The sequence below is a fragment of the Giraffa tippelskirchi genome, chromosome 6 (genome assembly GCF_054371585.1).
Source record: "Giraffa tippelskirchi isolate mGirTip1 chromosome 6, T2T-mGirTip1v1.2.pri, whole genome shotgun sequence".
Lineage (NCBI taxonomy): Eukaryota > Metazoa > Chordata > Mammalia > Artiodactyla > Giraffidae > Giraffa > Giraffa tippelskirchi.
Window position 1 is genome coordinate 97,856,679 of NC_137280.1, and position 13,522 is coordinate 97,870,200.

The 13,522-nt window shown below is 32.4% G+C and overlaps 1 protein-coding gene across 22 annotated transcripts in view; it reads left to right on the forward strand.

Annotated features, from left to right (window-relative positions):
* KIF3A (kinesin family member 3A) overlaps window positions 1–13,522 on the forward strand; it is a 118,571-nt gene that overhangs the window by 65,477 nt on the left and 39,572 nt on the right. For 21 of the 22 annotated variants that reach the window (XR_014056637.1, XR_014056638.1, XR_014056639.1 and 18 more), the window contains 4 exons: window positions 672–811; window positions 1,191–1,388; window positions 1,900–2,074; window positions 7,134–7,232. Coding sequence is in view for 14 of the 22 variants with exons in the window: in XM_081500085.1 (XP_081356211.1) it covers window positions 672–811; window positions 1,191–1,388; window positions 1,900–2,074; window positions 7,134–7,232 (612 nt within the window). In the remaining 8 variants the exon portion in view is untranslated. Of the gene's footprint in view, window positions 1–671; window positions 812–1,190; window positions 1,389–1,899; window positions 2,075–7,133; window positions 7,233–8,881; window positions 8,954–11,055; window positions 11,065–13,522 lie in introns of all 22 variants that reach the window. The other variant, XM_081500079.1, reaches the window with a different exon arrangement.

Consider the following 13,522-nt stretch of genomic DNA (forward strand, 5'->3'; position numbering starts at 1 on the left):
TTTGCACAATATATTCATGTAAAACATTTATACACACTCAAATTCTTAGCATATTTTGAATGGATGCTTTTGTTTTACAGAAATAGGATTATACTCTATACTCCTGTCTAACTTTTTTCTCTCTAGTTCATATATTTTGGGTATCTTTCCATGTCATTAAGATCTACCTTATTTTTTTAAGAGACTGCTTTGTAATCCATAGTGTGACTATTCTATTAATATAATTGATTAACTGCTGCCCTATTGGTTGTTTTTGATGTCTTGCTGTTGCAAACGGTTTTACCCTGAAGATTTTTGTTATCATCTAATGTATATATGAAAGTATTCCTGTGATTGTTTCCCAGAATATAATACCATTTAGAGACAGCTGAAACAGAAGTTTATTTTTTGAACTATTTAACATATATTTTAAAGTCAGTTAGTTAATTTTTTAAGCCAATAATACTTGAAATTAAGTATTTTGTTCTAAAAGTACCTCTTTAATATGAAAAAATTAGTTTTTTGTTACCAGCATAAATGTCAGAAATTTCATAGCTAAATACACCTAAGCTTTTGTGTTTTAACCATGTTCTCTAGCTTTTGGCTGTGATGAAATTCAGTATTTTGCATATTATTTTTAGAGGCATTCCCTGTTGTTAATAGTTGTAAAGAGTTTCCTTCTTTTATTCAAGGTTCTGTTGGTGCAACTAATATGAATGAACATAGTTCCCGTTCCCATGCCATCTTTACAATTACTATAGAGTGTAGTGAAAAAGGTGTTGATGGTAATATGCATGTCAGGATGGGGAAGCTTCATCTTGTGGATCTTGCTGTAAGTAAGAGGATGCTAGTTAAGAATAACTCTTGTAGTTTCTTTTTATTTTATAAATGCGTAATAACTTAAGTGAAAAGGAGTGATTATATATATATAAGTTTTATATGTGTGTTTAACTTACTATTAATGATGGACTGTTTCTAACTTATACAGAGAAGTATAATTTTCCATATACTCATCACCCAACTTTAATAGTTCATGTCCAGTTCTATTTCATCTCTACCCTCAGATACTTCTTCGCTTCCAGTATTATTTTGAAGTGAATTCCAGATATCATATTAGAGTTTTTACTGTTAAAATACTTTTCTTTAACTTTGGGAAGAATATTCTATATTTTTTTTATTTTAGCTTTCCTTCTGTCTCTGTTTATTGCTAGGGTTCAGAAAGACAAGCAAAAACTGGAGCTACTGGACAGCGCCTAAGAGAAGCTACAAAAATCAATCTGTCGCTTTCCACCCTTGGTAATGTTATTTCTGCCTTGGTTGATGGAAAAAGCACTCATGTGCCTTATCGTAACTCTAAATTGACTCGTCTTCTTCAGGATTCCTTAGGAGGAAATTCAAAAACTATGATGGTAAGACTTAATTGGTGGTTTAGTTACCATCAGGAAAATTTTAAGATTCTGATTTATGCCAACAATTGATATTCATAACATTTTAAAAACTATTGATTATTTTACTTTTTAAAATTTGTGGTTATTTTTTCTAGCACACCATGTTTGCTAGCCTATAATTGGATTGTTTGGAAACCCATGGGGTGATGCCCTCTTTTGCACAGCCAGAGTGGAAATATGTTCCAGAATTCTTTGATATATTCATAATGGTAGTATTAAGTTTAAGTGTGTTGGGACTTCCCTGGTAGTCCAGTGATTAAGACTTCATGCTTCCACTGCAGGGGATGCTGCAGTTTCCATCCTTGGTCAGGGAACTAAGATCATGCATGCAGCATGGCCAAAATATAAATAAATTTTAAAAATTAAAATGTAATAATAAAAATAATATTTGAATATTATTTATAAAAATTAATTAAAAAATTTTAACTGTATCATGTGTACAGCAAAATATTTTGTGTTCCTAATTCAACAGTGTGCAAATATTGGGCCAGCAGATTACAATTATGATGAAACCATCAGTACATTGCGGTATGCTAATCGTGCTAAGAATATTAAAAATAAAGCTAGAATTAATGAAGATCCAAAGGATGCTTTGCTTCGTCAGTTTCAGAAGGAAATAGAAGAACTGAAAAAAAAGCTTGAAGAAGGTAACGTTTTCTTGAAAATATTAATCTTAATGTTGGTTAAAAATACGTTGTTTAACCAATAAGTGTTCTAACAAAACCACCTATTAAAAATTCTCTGAACCTCTGATATTGATGTTTAAGGGAATATTTTTGCAAAGTAACTTGCTACTTACATTATTAAGCATTTTCACATTAAGCTCAAGTAAAATTATGTGATATTTGTGTAGTGATTTAAAAATTCATTTGATTTAAACCTCCATCTCAGTCCTCATGATCTTTTGTAAAGATTTCATATGACCACTTATTAAACAAGGAATTTTTGTTTCTCTCTATATGGGTGAGTTCTACCATACATGTAATTAGTTATTATGACCAGAGTTCTTTGTGGTAGATATCAGGCACTATTATTTGAAGTAAATAAAGCAATCACAGAGTTATGGGTAAACCTAGTTTGTTGTTTGTTGTTGTTCAGTTGCCAAGTTGCATCCCACTCCTTGCAATCCCATGAACTGCAGCACATCAGGCTTCCCTGTCCACTATCTCCTGGAGTTTCCTCAAATTCGTGTCCACTGAGTCAGTGATGCTATCTAACCATCTCATCCTCTGCTGCTGCCCCCTTCAGTCTTTCCCAGCATCAGGGTCTTTTCCAATGAGTTGGCTCTTTACATCAGGTGGCCAAAATATTGGAGCTTCAGCATCAGTCCTTCCAATGAGTATTCAGGGTTTGTTTCCATTAAGATTGACTGGTTTGATTTCCTTGCAGTCCAAAGTCCTCTCAAGAGTCTTCTCCAGCACCACAATTCAAAAGCATCAATTCTTTGGCACTTAGCCTTCTTTACGGTCCAACTCTCACATCCATACATGACTACTGGAAAAACCATAGCTTTCACTATGTGGAACTTGGTTGGCAAAGTGATACCTCTGCTTTTTCATACACTGTCTAGGTTTGTCATAGCTTTCCTTCCAAGGAGCAAGTGTCTCTTAATTTCATGGCTATAGTCACCATCTACAGTGATTTTGGAATCCAAGAAAATAAAATTTGTCACTGTTTCCACTTTCTCCCCTTGTATTTGTCATGAAGTGATGGGACCAGATGCCATGATCTTAGTTCTTTTAATGTTGAGTTTTAAGCCAGCTTTTTCACTCTCCTCTTTCACCATCATCAACAGGCTCTTTAGTTCCTCTTCACTTTCTGTGTGATAGTGGTATCATCTGCATATCTGAGGTTGTTGATACTTCTCCCAGCAATCTTGATTCCAGCTTGTGATTCATCCAGCCCAGCATTTCACATGATATACTCTGCATAGAAGTTAAATAAGCAGAGTGACAATATACAGCCTTGTTGTACTTACTTCCCAGTTTTGAACCAGTCAGTTGTTCTGGTTCTAACTGTTCCTTCTTGACCTGCATACACGTTTCTCAGGAGGCAGTAAGGTGGTCTGGTATTCCCATCTGTTTAAGAATTTTCCACAGTTTGTTGTGATCCACAGAAATAAAGGCTTTAACATAATTGATGCATTGACTGCTCATGTAAACCTAGTTTACTGTAAGTAAAAATTGATTGCATGGCCTTGAAAGTATGTTTTCATATTTAAATTTGAACATGAGATTCTATTTTGGAAATCTTTTTCTAACAAGATATAATGTTAGAAGTTTAGAAAATTTGAAGACCTTGTCATGAGGGTGAGAAATTTACCAACCATGGTTAGGTGGTCAGTAGTTCCTTGAATCTTCATGCTGTGAGCTGGCTGGCAGAGGGCTCCTTTACATACCTAGTGAATAAAGCGCTCTGAAATTGCCTCTCTTCGGTCTACGGGAAAACTGGTTAAATCAGACGTAAAATCCAGATCCAGACATCACAAACATTTGAAGAAGGTGCTGATTCAATAAATTTGAGTAAGATTATTGAGGAAGAGCTATAATTTAGCTGCCTCTTAGATAATGGAATTTGGTATTTTTAACTGTGACCACTAGGTGGTATTTATAGTCAGTATGTTTCGAAGAGGTAAAATTTCTTAGATTTGTTAGTATTGAGTTCATACCTTTATATTGCTGACCCATTTTTTACATTTTTAAATTGTGTGGTAAAAATATATACTACATAACATAAAATTTACCAGTTTAACTATTTTTGTGTTAAGTTCTGTGGCATTAAATACATTCACATTATTCTGCAACTGTCACCACCATCCATCTCCAGGATATTTTAATAATCCCAAAATGAACCTCTGTCTGTACCCATTAAATGCTAAATCCCCATCCCTCTCTCTCCCTCAATCCCAGGTAACCATTATTCTACTTTCTGTCTCTATGAATTTGACTATTCTAAGTACCCCGTATAAGTAGAATCATACAATATGTCTCCTTTTGTCTCTGGCTTATTTTACTTAGCATAAGGTCCTCAGTAGTCATCCATATTGTGGCATGTGTCAGAATTTTCTTGCATGTGTTTTTTTTTATCCTTTCATCTGTTGATGTATACTTGGGTTGCTTCTACCTTTTGACTATTGGGAATAATGCTGTTATGAATGTGGATGTACAAATACCTGTTTGAGTCCTTGCTTTCAGTTCTTTTGGATATATATCCAGAGGTGAAGTTGCTAGATATATGGTAATGCTAAATTTATTTTTAATAAACTTCATTTTATTTACACTCTTAGGACATTTCTTATAATCCAGTTAATAGAGTTGATCATAGTAATCTAAAAATAGGCAAAAATATTAGAAGAATAACTTTTTAACTTTCATTTTGAAATAATTTTAGGTTTATAGAAAACTCACAAGTATAGCAAGGAGAGTTCCTATGTACTGATTACCCAGCTTCCCCTGATGTTAACATCTTACATAATCATGTAAGATGATTATCACACAAGGAAATTTACAGTGATACAAACTTATTAACTAATCCATAGATTCTTACTAGAATTTTGACAATTTTCTCTTTAATGCCCTTTTTTTGTAGTTCAAGATCCAGTTGTAGATCATACATTGCATTTATTGATAGATGTCATGTCTGTTTAATTTCCTTCAGTCTCTAATTCTTCAGTCTTTGTAATAATGACATTTTTGAAGAGTACTGGTCATATATTTGTAGCATGTTCCTCAATTTGAATTTATCTGTAGTTTTCTCATAATTATTCGCACATTTTCACCATTGAAAGATCTGCTGGAGAAGGGAAAGGCTACACACTCCAGTATTCTGGCCTGGAAATTCCATGGACTGTATAGTCCATTGGGTTGCAAAGAGTCGGACGTGACTGAGTGACTTTCACTTTCACTTCTCATAATTATTCTGCAAATTTTCTCCACTGTGAATTTATTATTTCCTTTGTAATTAATTTGTATCTTGTGGAGATATACTTTGACAATATACCAAACTTCTGTTTCTCATCATACTTTTCTTCCACTAATTTTAGCATCCAGCAGTAGTTCTGTGGATTTGCTCAATGATAATGTTTTCTTCCCATTTTTCTTTCTAATGTTTAGTGTTCTGAATTTTAGTGTAAGTAAGATCAGTCTCGTTTGATGCATTATATACGGCGCTTGGGGCTGGTGCACTGGGATGACCCGGAGGGATGGGATGGAGCGGGAGGTGGGAGGGGGGGTTCTGGAAGGGGAAAACATGTACACCCATGGTGGATTCATGTCAATGTATGGCAAAACAAATACAATATTGTAAAGTTAAAAAAAAAATAAATTTCCAATGAAAGAAAAAAAGGAAGATCAGTCTCCTCTCCCCTATTTGTTTGAGTAATTTTTAATGTCATTATGGACTCATGGATATTTATTTTAGTCCGTGGGTTTATAATACAATAATATTATTTATTTTATTCAAATTATTCCAGCTTTGGCCATTAGGAGATCTTTCAGGGTAGTTCCTGTATCCTTTCAGCATGCTCTCATCAGTTTGTTTGCTTATTTTTTGAGCACTTCCTCACTTCCTGGCACCACGGGTGTTTGGGGCTCATTTTTATATTTTCCTTACCCTGTTCTTAAAATCATCTGTTTCTCCCTGGTTCCTTTCATTGGAGAATGGTATTTAGAAACTAAGATTTAGGCATTAGGTGTACTCGTTGCTGCCAGGGTGTCATTGTTTCTAGACCTGAAGAAATGTATGTTTAATGAATTTCTTCTCTTAAGACTCTGAATTCTTTCCATTTTTTGTTTTTTAGGTTCAACTATTATGATTAGTGTATATTTTACTCCCTCCCACCCAGTTATCTTTATTTTCCTAGACATTTCATTTGTGGACAGTGGTAATTTTAAATAATTACTTTGAAGTTGCCATAGTACTGATTTGCATTAATATTAGCTTTATAATTTCCTTTTTAAAAAATTTTTTTAAATTAACATATTTGTTGTACAAATAAGCCCTTCTTCTATTACTTCATGCGATACAGTCCTAAAAGTGAGATCATGTGTTAGATGACAGTTTTATGGCTCTTAAAATATAAAAAGGTTGAATAAATTATTTAAAATCTTAGAGATTTTCCTGGTGGTCCAGTGGATAAGACTACATGCTCTCAATTCAAAGGGCCCAAGTTCAATATCTGATCAGGGAACTAAGAACCCACGTACTGCACCTAAGCCTGTACGCCATAACTACAGAGCCCACGTGCTCTAGAGCCTGCCAGCTGCAACTGAAGAAGCCTGCACATGGTAGCGAAGACCCAGTGCAGCCAAAAAATAAAGAAGCAAAAGAAATGAGCCAGTGAGATGTGGCATTTATAAAAATAAATAAATAAAATCTTAAACAGAAAACTGAGGAAAAAATGCTTTCCAAAAGTGATCATATTTTTCAAACACTGAAATAATACCTCTAACATGTAACATTTAAAACTGTAAACTAATCACTTGAAAGGTCGGAGTCTAACTTCTCTTTAGGAACTTTAAAAATAGAACCTCTGTATATATCATATCTGTTTCTGAGGTTAACATATCTGATACACTCTCTAGGAATATGAAAATAAGGTTTGTTTAGGGCAGAAAAACTTAATGAAGAAAGTTGATATAGGTGTTTCCTGAATAGGCAATGACCCTGGTACAGAATAAATATCTTTGTATTAAATTTCTGTTCAAGGGGAAGAAATATCAGGCTCTGATATCAGCGGCTCAGAGGAAGAGGATGATGAAGAGGGTGAGGTTGGAGAAGATGGAGAGAAAAGGAAAAAAAGAAGGAGTAAGTTCTTTTCAGTGTTCTAGAAATTAAATGAGATTGCTGCCTAATGATGATTTAACATTCCCAAGGCTGTTGAGTACATGCTTTTTATTTTGCCTTTTTTTATTGTGGTAGCAATTTGAACAGAGGATTTGCCATATACCTGGTTAACTTTGCATTATTTTTTCCTCCTATATTGATCTGTTATTTCTAGATGAATCAGCATACAGTATGTTCTAGTTTTTTATACTACTTAGAATTATAAAAATCTGTGATAGTGGATATTTCATTTTTAAATTTCATGTGGGATTTTAATGTGAGGACTTTTATCTATGTTAGGAATCTGAATATTTTAGGAAGTTAAGATAATGTGATTTTTTTCAAATATGATTAAGCTTTAGAAGTCATTGAATTTTTAAGTAATAAATTTGTAGAAGGATTCTATTATATAATAGCATGTAAAATGTATTTTCTTTATAAAGTGTACTGATCTGTTAATACAGGGCGTTCATTTCCAAGTATCAATTAAAACTGTATATTGTGATAAAAATATAGATGACAGTGCAAAAGAGAGACACATATTATAATGGCCTACATTTCAGATCTTTTTATCTGAATATTTATTTCAGAACTCTCTTCCATTAATGTGGATCATTGTTTTCAAGCTGGTGCATATTTTGCTTGTCTTATTAAAATGTTCTTGTTGAAAATAACTCATCACTGTTTGGTCAAGTGTCCCAAATTTAAAAGCCATAGAGAGTCCTTCAAAAGACAGGAAAAGTATAATTTAGAGCAAGAGTTGGCGAGTAGTTTGCTGGCCAAAATCAGCCCACCACCTGTTTTTGTAAAAATAGTTTATTAAGCAGCCACGTTCATTTGTCTACGTGCAGTCTACAGCTGTCTTCACATGCATCTGTATGGCCTGTGAAGCCTAAAACACTTACCTTCTGTCCCTTTACAGCAAGTGTTTGCTGACCCCTGATTTAGAGAAACGGTTTTGTATCCATACGTATTTTTTCAGAGTAAGCTATTCAGAGCTAAACCAGATGATAGATTTGTTAAAAAATGAAGTTTTGAATTTAGAAAAATGCCACTGCTTACTTACTATATTAAAATATTTAATGGTAACATCTTCCTTCCAGGCTTAGAAATTTTCAAAATTTCAGTAAGCCTTTTAAAGTTTCGCTGTGAAACCTTAAACATATATATCTGATAGTTTGATGATCTGGAGATGACAGAGTGAAATTGGAGACATACCCAAACTGTTTGTTTTAAAGGGTAATTTATCATTCCTATAACTTTAATTGTGCATGACTTTAAAGCTCAGTTCTTTTAGTTTATCAACGTAAGTGGTTTAAATAGACTTACATGTCACCGAGTGACTTATTTTTTATTCTTGTCATTCCAAACCTCTGAATTACTATACTTTAAGTGAATAGTGAGGTTTGCCCACAGTGGATACTTAAAGGGATACAGTTTCTAATTCCCCTATATGGCTTTGTAATTAGAGAATACTACATAGGCTTCCAAGACTGATTTTAAGGGAAAGGAAGTTTTGGTTCTTGAATACAAAACTTGATTGTCCTTTAAAATTCTTTCTCTGTGTATGTGTTCATTTTCTTGTTTCCTCTTTCTTTGGTTCCCGTTGGGCTCATTTCTTTGTCTTCCAGGCAGTAGCAGCAGCAGTAGTTCAGACTCCACATGTTCTGTCATAGAGAAACCTCTGGATAAGTTCTTGCCTAGTGAGTGGTAGCTCTTAAATTCTCTTAACAGAGCTTTGGCTTTTCCATAACTCGTGGGCTTCATTTGAGAGATGCTGCACCGCTCCCTGTCATGACTTAAAGAATACATGTTGGACTTCTCAGTAAAACAAAGCATGTGGTGATTTTTCCTCCCCTCTTCATTGCTTCCAGTTAACCATAATTGTTAAAACATATGCTTAAGCTTATGTTTGAGACAATGGAAGAGAGATTCATGCTTTTGCAGTTGAGATAATGTAAAGAGAGCTAGTAAGCTGTATAAGAGAATAACTCTTATGGTTCCTTTTCATGTTTCATCATACATCCTGGTCAGTGTAAGGGACCTATCTATAATAACAAAATTCTGAATTTCATAAGTTACACATTATATTTGGAAGTACAATGGTGCCCATTATAACATATCTTGTAGTTAAAAAGATTTTATGCTTTGGTGTCCTATTCTTAGGGGTAACTTAAGACCAAAAGCTCCCAAATGAAGAAAAATGTAAAGTTTGAAGCAAGTAAAGATAAATTGAATGGTATTTTATATCAAATGACCATTTATCTCTATTTCTAAATGACCTGATTGATTTTAAGAAGCTTTCTGTTATGATTAGAGAATTCAGATCCACAAGAAATTGTGCAGGATCTGTCTTGACTTATTTCAAATCTAAAGCTTTTTCTTAAGCCATAATTTCATCAATTATTTTGAAAAGTAATATTAATTTTATTTGTATTTTAGTTTCAGAAGAAAAGAGAATTGATGCTTTCTTATACTAGCTTGCAGCTTACTGCTTTTTAAAGCATTATCTATATATTCTTACCTTTCCAAAACTAATAACAAAAACATTTGGTTGTTGTTCTCATGCTTTTAGCTTTCTAGAGGAAAAATTCTCAGAATATTAGGAATTATTTTCTCTATTGTCAGTTCTTAACATTTTTCCAAGACAATTAATTTCATAAGCTAACTCATAAAAGACATGACATTGCTTTAGAAACCATATAGAAGTCTCATTTTGTATTATAAATTGCTAAATGTAAGAAAATATCTGAGTGGGAGGTATTATAATTTAATTTTCTGTTTTAAAATTTTACTTTAATTCTTAAAAAGTAGTTACATGAAAATTTGTTATGAAATGAGTTGTACCTTGTTCAGTTCAAGCAGTTTCAGTTACTCTTTGTGTGCCTAGCGTATGTTAAGTTCTTTGGTTGCACTGTGGGTGTGTTGATGGAAAGATGGTTGCCCCAGCATGTGGTTGCTGTGTGTAACTTGTATGTACCTTCCTTTTTAAAAATATGAATGGCCCTTTTTTTTTTAGGTGTTGTTTGCTTGAATCATCAATTGATCATTTACTTCTATAGAATCATTATAATTACCCTTAACAGTCTACTAATAGATTGAATGCAAGTTTGTTACGGCACAGGTGTACTTCACTTTATGCAATAAGCATTTCTTGAAAATGCTTATAAATCACGTTGGGAAATCAGTTGTATTGGGAGAATTGCTGTCTTTAAAAATTCTTTATTAAGTGCTTTTGTTAGTCACATAATCACTGCAAATTACTCTAGTTTATCTGTTTAGTTGGTTGAAGGTTTTGTGTTTGATTTTCTTAAAGGGGGGCACACCTGTAATGTATCCTTATTAGAGGTCATTGAATTGGGAAATTTTGAAAATGGACAGTGTGACTTTTGCTACTTTTAACTTACTAATTTTTAAAATTGGCTTTATTTCCTGTTTTGCTCTTTTAGATTACTTGCCAGGTCTTAACAGGTTCCCAATTCCATGTCCTCCATTTGTTGCTCAACTGTTATATTTGCAAGTTTGGGAGTCAAAGTTGATTAGAAATATAATCTTTGACTAAATTAATTTTACTATCCTTGCTTAAATTATCATCTCTGATTATGTTGAATATACTTTTCTTTTTGCATAAAACTGCTCTATTTCAGTTTGTATGATGATTTTACTCCTATACTTATACTATAAATAAATGCTATAATACACTTTTCTTTGTTTTACAAAAGAAATAATGTTTTTTCTTTTTTTCCTCTTCATCTCTGTGCATACGCTTCCTGTCTCCGATTTGCTTACTACTTCTTGTTGAAAGATCAAGCAGGTTGGTGTGATTGATTTGCACTCCACATGGTACAATTATTTAAACTATAGAGAACTTTGTTATTTAACCACATTACATTTTTTTAATTCATTTTTTTACAAGGTAAGTGTCTGTCTTTTGTATTTTAAAGTATCTTTCAGCTTTAGCTTTTTTTTTTAATTCCTTTTTTATTAAATTCTTTTTTAAAAAGCTTATTTCAGTTTTTATTAATGAAGGTATTAGGAACATTTTAGTTTCCAAATTATCTTCTTAAGGAAACAATTCTGAACTACTAGCTTGACAGTGACAAACACATTGTATATTCTAGACCTAATTAACAAAATAAACAATAAAAACAAATATATCACCAGAACCACATGGCATAATCATTTCTCTAAATTCTAAAAGACCTACTAAGCCAAATTTTAGACATATAAATGATTTCATATACAAGCATTTTTCTCCCTTTTTTAAAGCGAGGACTCAAATTACTGGTTATGTATGGCCATGAATACTCATGTAATGAAAATGAAGTTAGTTCAGTTAACACTTCCTAAAATTCTTCCCTTTAACTTTACCTTGCCAAAGTTCATCTTCTCAGTTTTGGTGAGGATGTGGTAGATGGGAATTAAAATATTATCACTCCTCTTTGGCTCAGTTAAATATTCTGTGGCATTAACATTCTCTTTAGATTTTTTTTTACCTGAAACTTTTGTGTTAAATTTTTACAATTTTAGAAGGGTTTTTTTTGTTTTTTTGTTTTTTTTTTGGTTTGATTCATTAATATTTTTTTAAAAATCTTAAAAAAAAAAAATCAGAAAGTGACTTTTCATAATATCATGTTTTTAAGTGCCTTATTAGAGTTGATACAAATCCACATTTAGCTTACAGTAAATACAATTCATCAGACTAATTCTGGCTAAAATAATATATTACTTAAATATCAGACTTTTGAAACTGAAACTAACTATGTATATATATGGTCATTTTTATGGAAATGCTGTGAGAACAGAGTAAGATTTTTGCTGCTAAAACATCAGTTTGAAAATATTACCTGAATGGTTTTAAATAAGTGATGCAGTTCAGGCATAGTAGTAATTCATCAGTAGGCATGTGCTTTTGTATATCTACATATATGCATATTTTTTTATTTAGCTGCTTTTTAATGCATTTAGAAACTGTGTATTTTTAACTAATAACACAGTTGCAACCCTAGAAGCCTAAAAAATGAATGTACGTGTGTTGACGGGACCATTTCCTCTATACACATACAGTTTTCACACATATGGTTTTTAACATATTTGCCATTTTTTCTTTATCATAATTTTAGAGTCTAAAGCAAGTCATAATTATTTTAGTGCATACACTTACTTTATACCTGAACTTACACTTTCCCCCCTCAAATTTCTAAGAAATAGTTACTACTAATGGGAAATCCTTTCTAGGAATTCATTGGGAATAAGAGTTAAGTTACTTTTTAATATTACTTTTTAGCAATATAGTTCAGAGTGTTCAATACAGGTGATTGTGCCAAAAAAGCCAATAGAGTCAGGTCTATATCCTGATGTTAGGATGCAATGAATCACACCACACCAAAGCATGAATTTGGATCAGTGCTTTTGTTTACTCTTTTATTTAACTTAATTCATCTTGTGGCTTTAGTTTGCTTTGGACTTATATTTCTGAAGAAGTGAAGGGTAATATATTTTAAACCTTTGAGGGTTTTATATGATTTTAACCCAAAGAATTAAAGCCTGTGAATGATTCATCGTCTTGTGGTTCCTGAAAGAGTTTATTCAGATATATATCTCCATCATCTTTATTTTTCAGTTCTCTTTCCTTGTCAGCATGCAGGGTTAGTTTTTGGGTGGAGACATTAACAGTTTATAAACTCTTCTACACTCTTCTGTGGTCCTTTGGGAAGGAAGTTAAGAATGACAAAAAGCTTTCAGGAGAGCCTCACACAAGTTCTACGAAAAATTTGATTGTTTTTTCTGAAGGAAAGTACATTTCAAAGAAATTGTATTACCAGAAATGAATTATCTTTAATTCGGTTTCATAACGAGTTTAATAAGCTGGTTTTTCTTTTTTTCTTTTTCATTTTAATTTCACAATTTTGAAATTCATTAAATCTTTAATGAACATTTATTATATATATATATATATAAAACATTGTGTTAGGCATTATAATCAAAATAGTCATTTGGAAATTGTATTTCTAGCTGTATTATTTGATAATATTTCTACTTATATTTCACACTTGAAATGTTTACTCTGACTTAGGGAGATTTAGGATCCTGAATTTGACATAATAAGTTATTTAAGTTGTTGATTTAAGATTTGATGATATGACAGCTCAGCAACTAAAAAAATGCCTGGTTAATTACTATGTAAGTTACATAATTAGTATAGCATTACTTCCTTTAAAAGTATGCTGTGAAATAAAATACTTTCAAGTAATTTTATCAAGTAAAGTTTT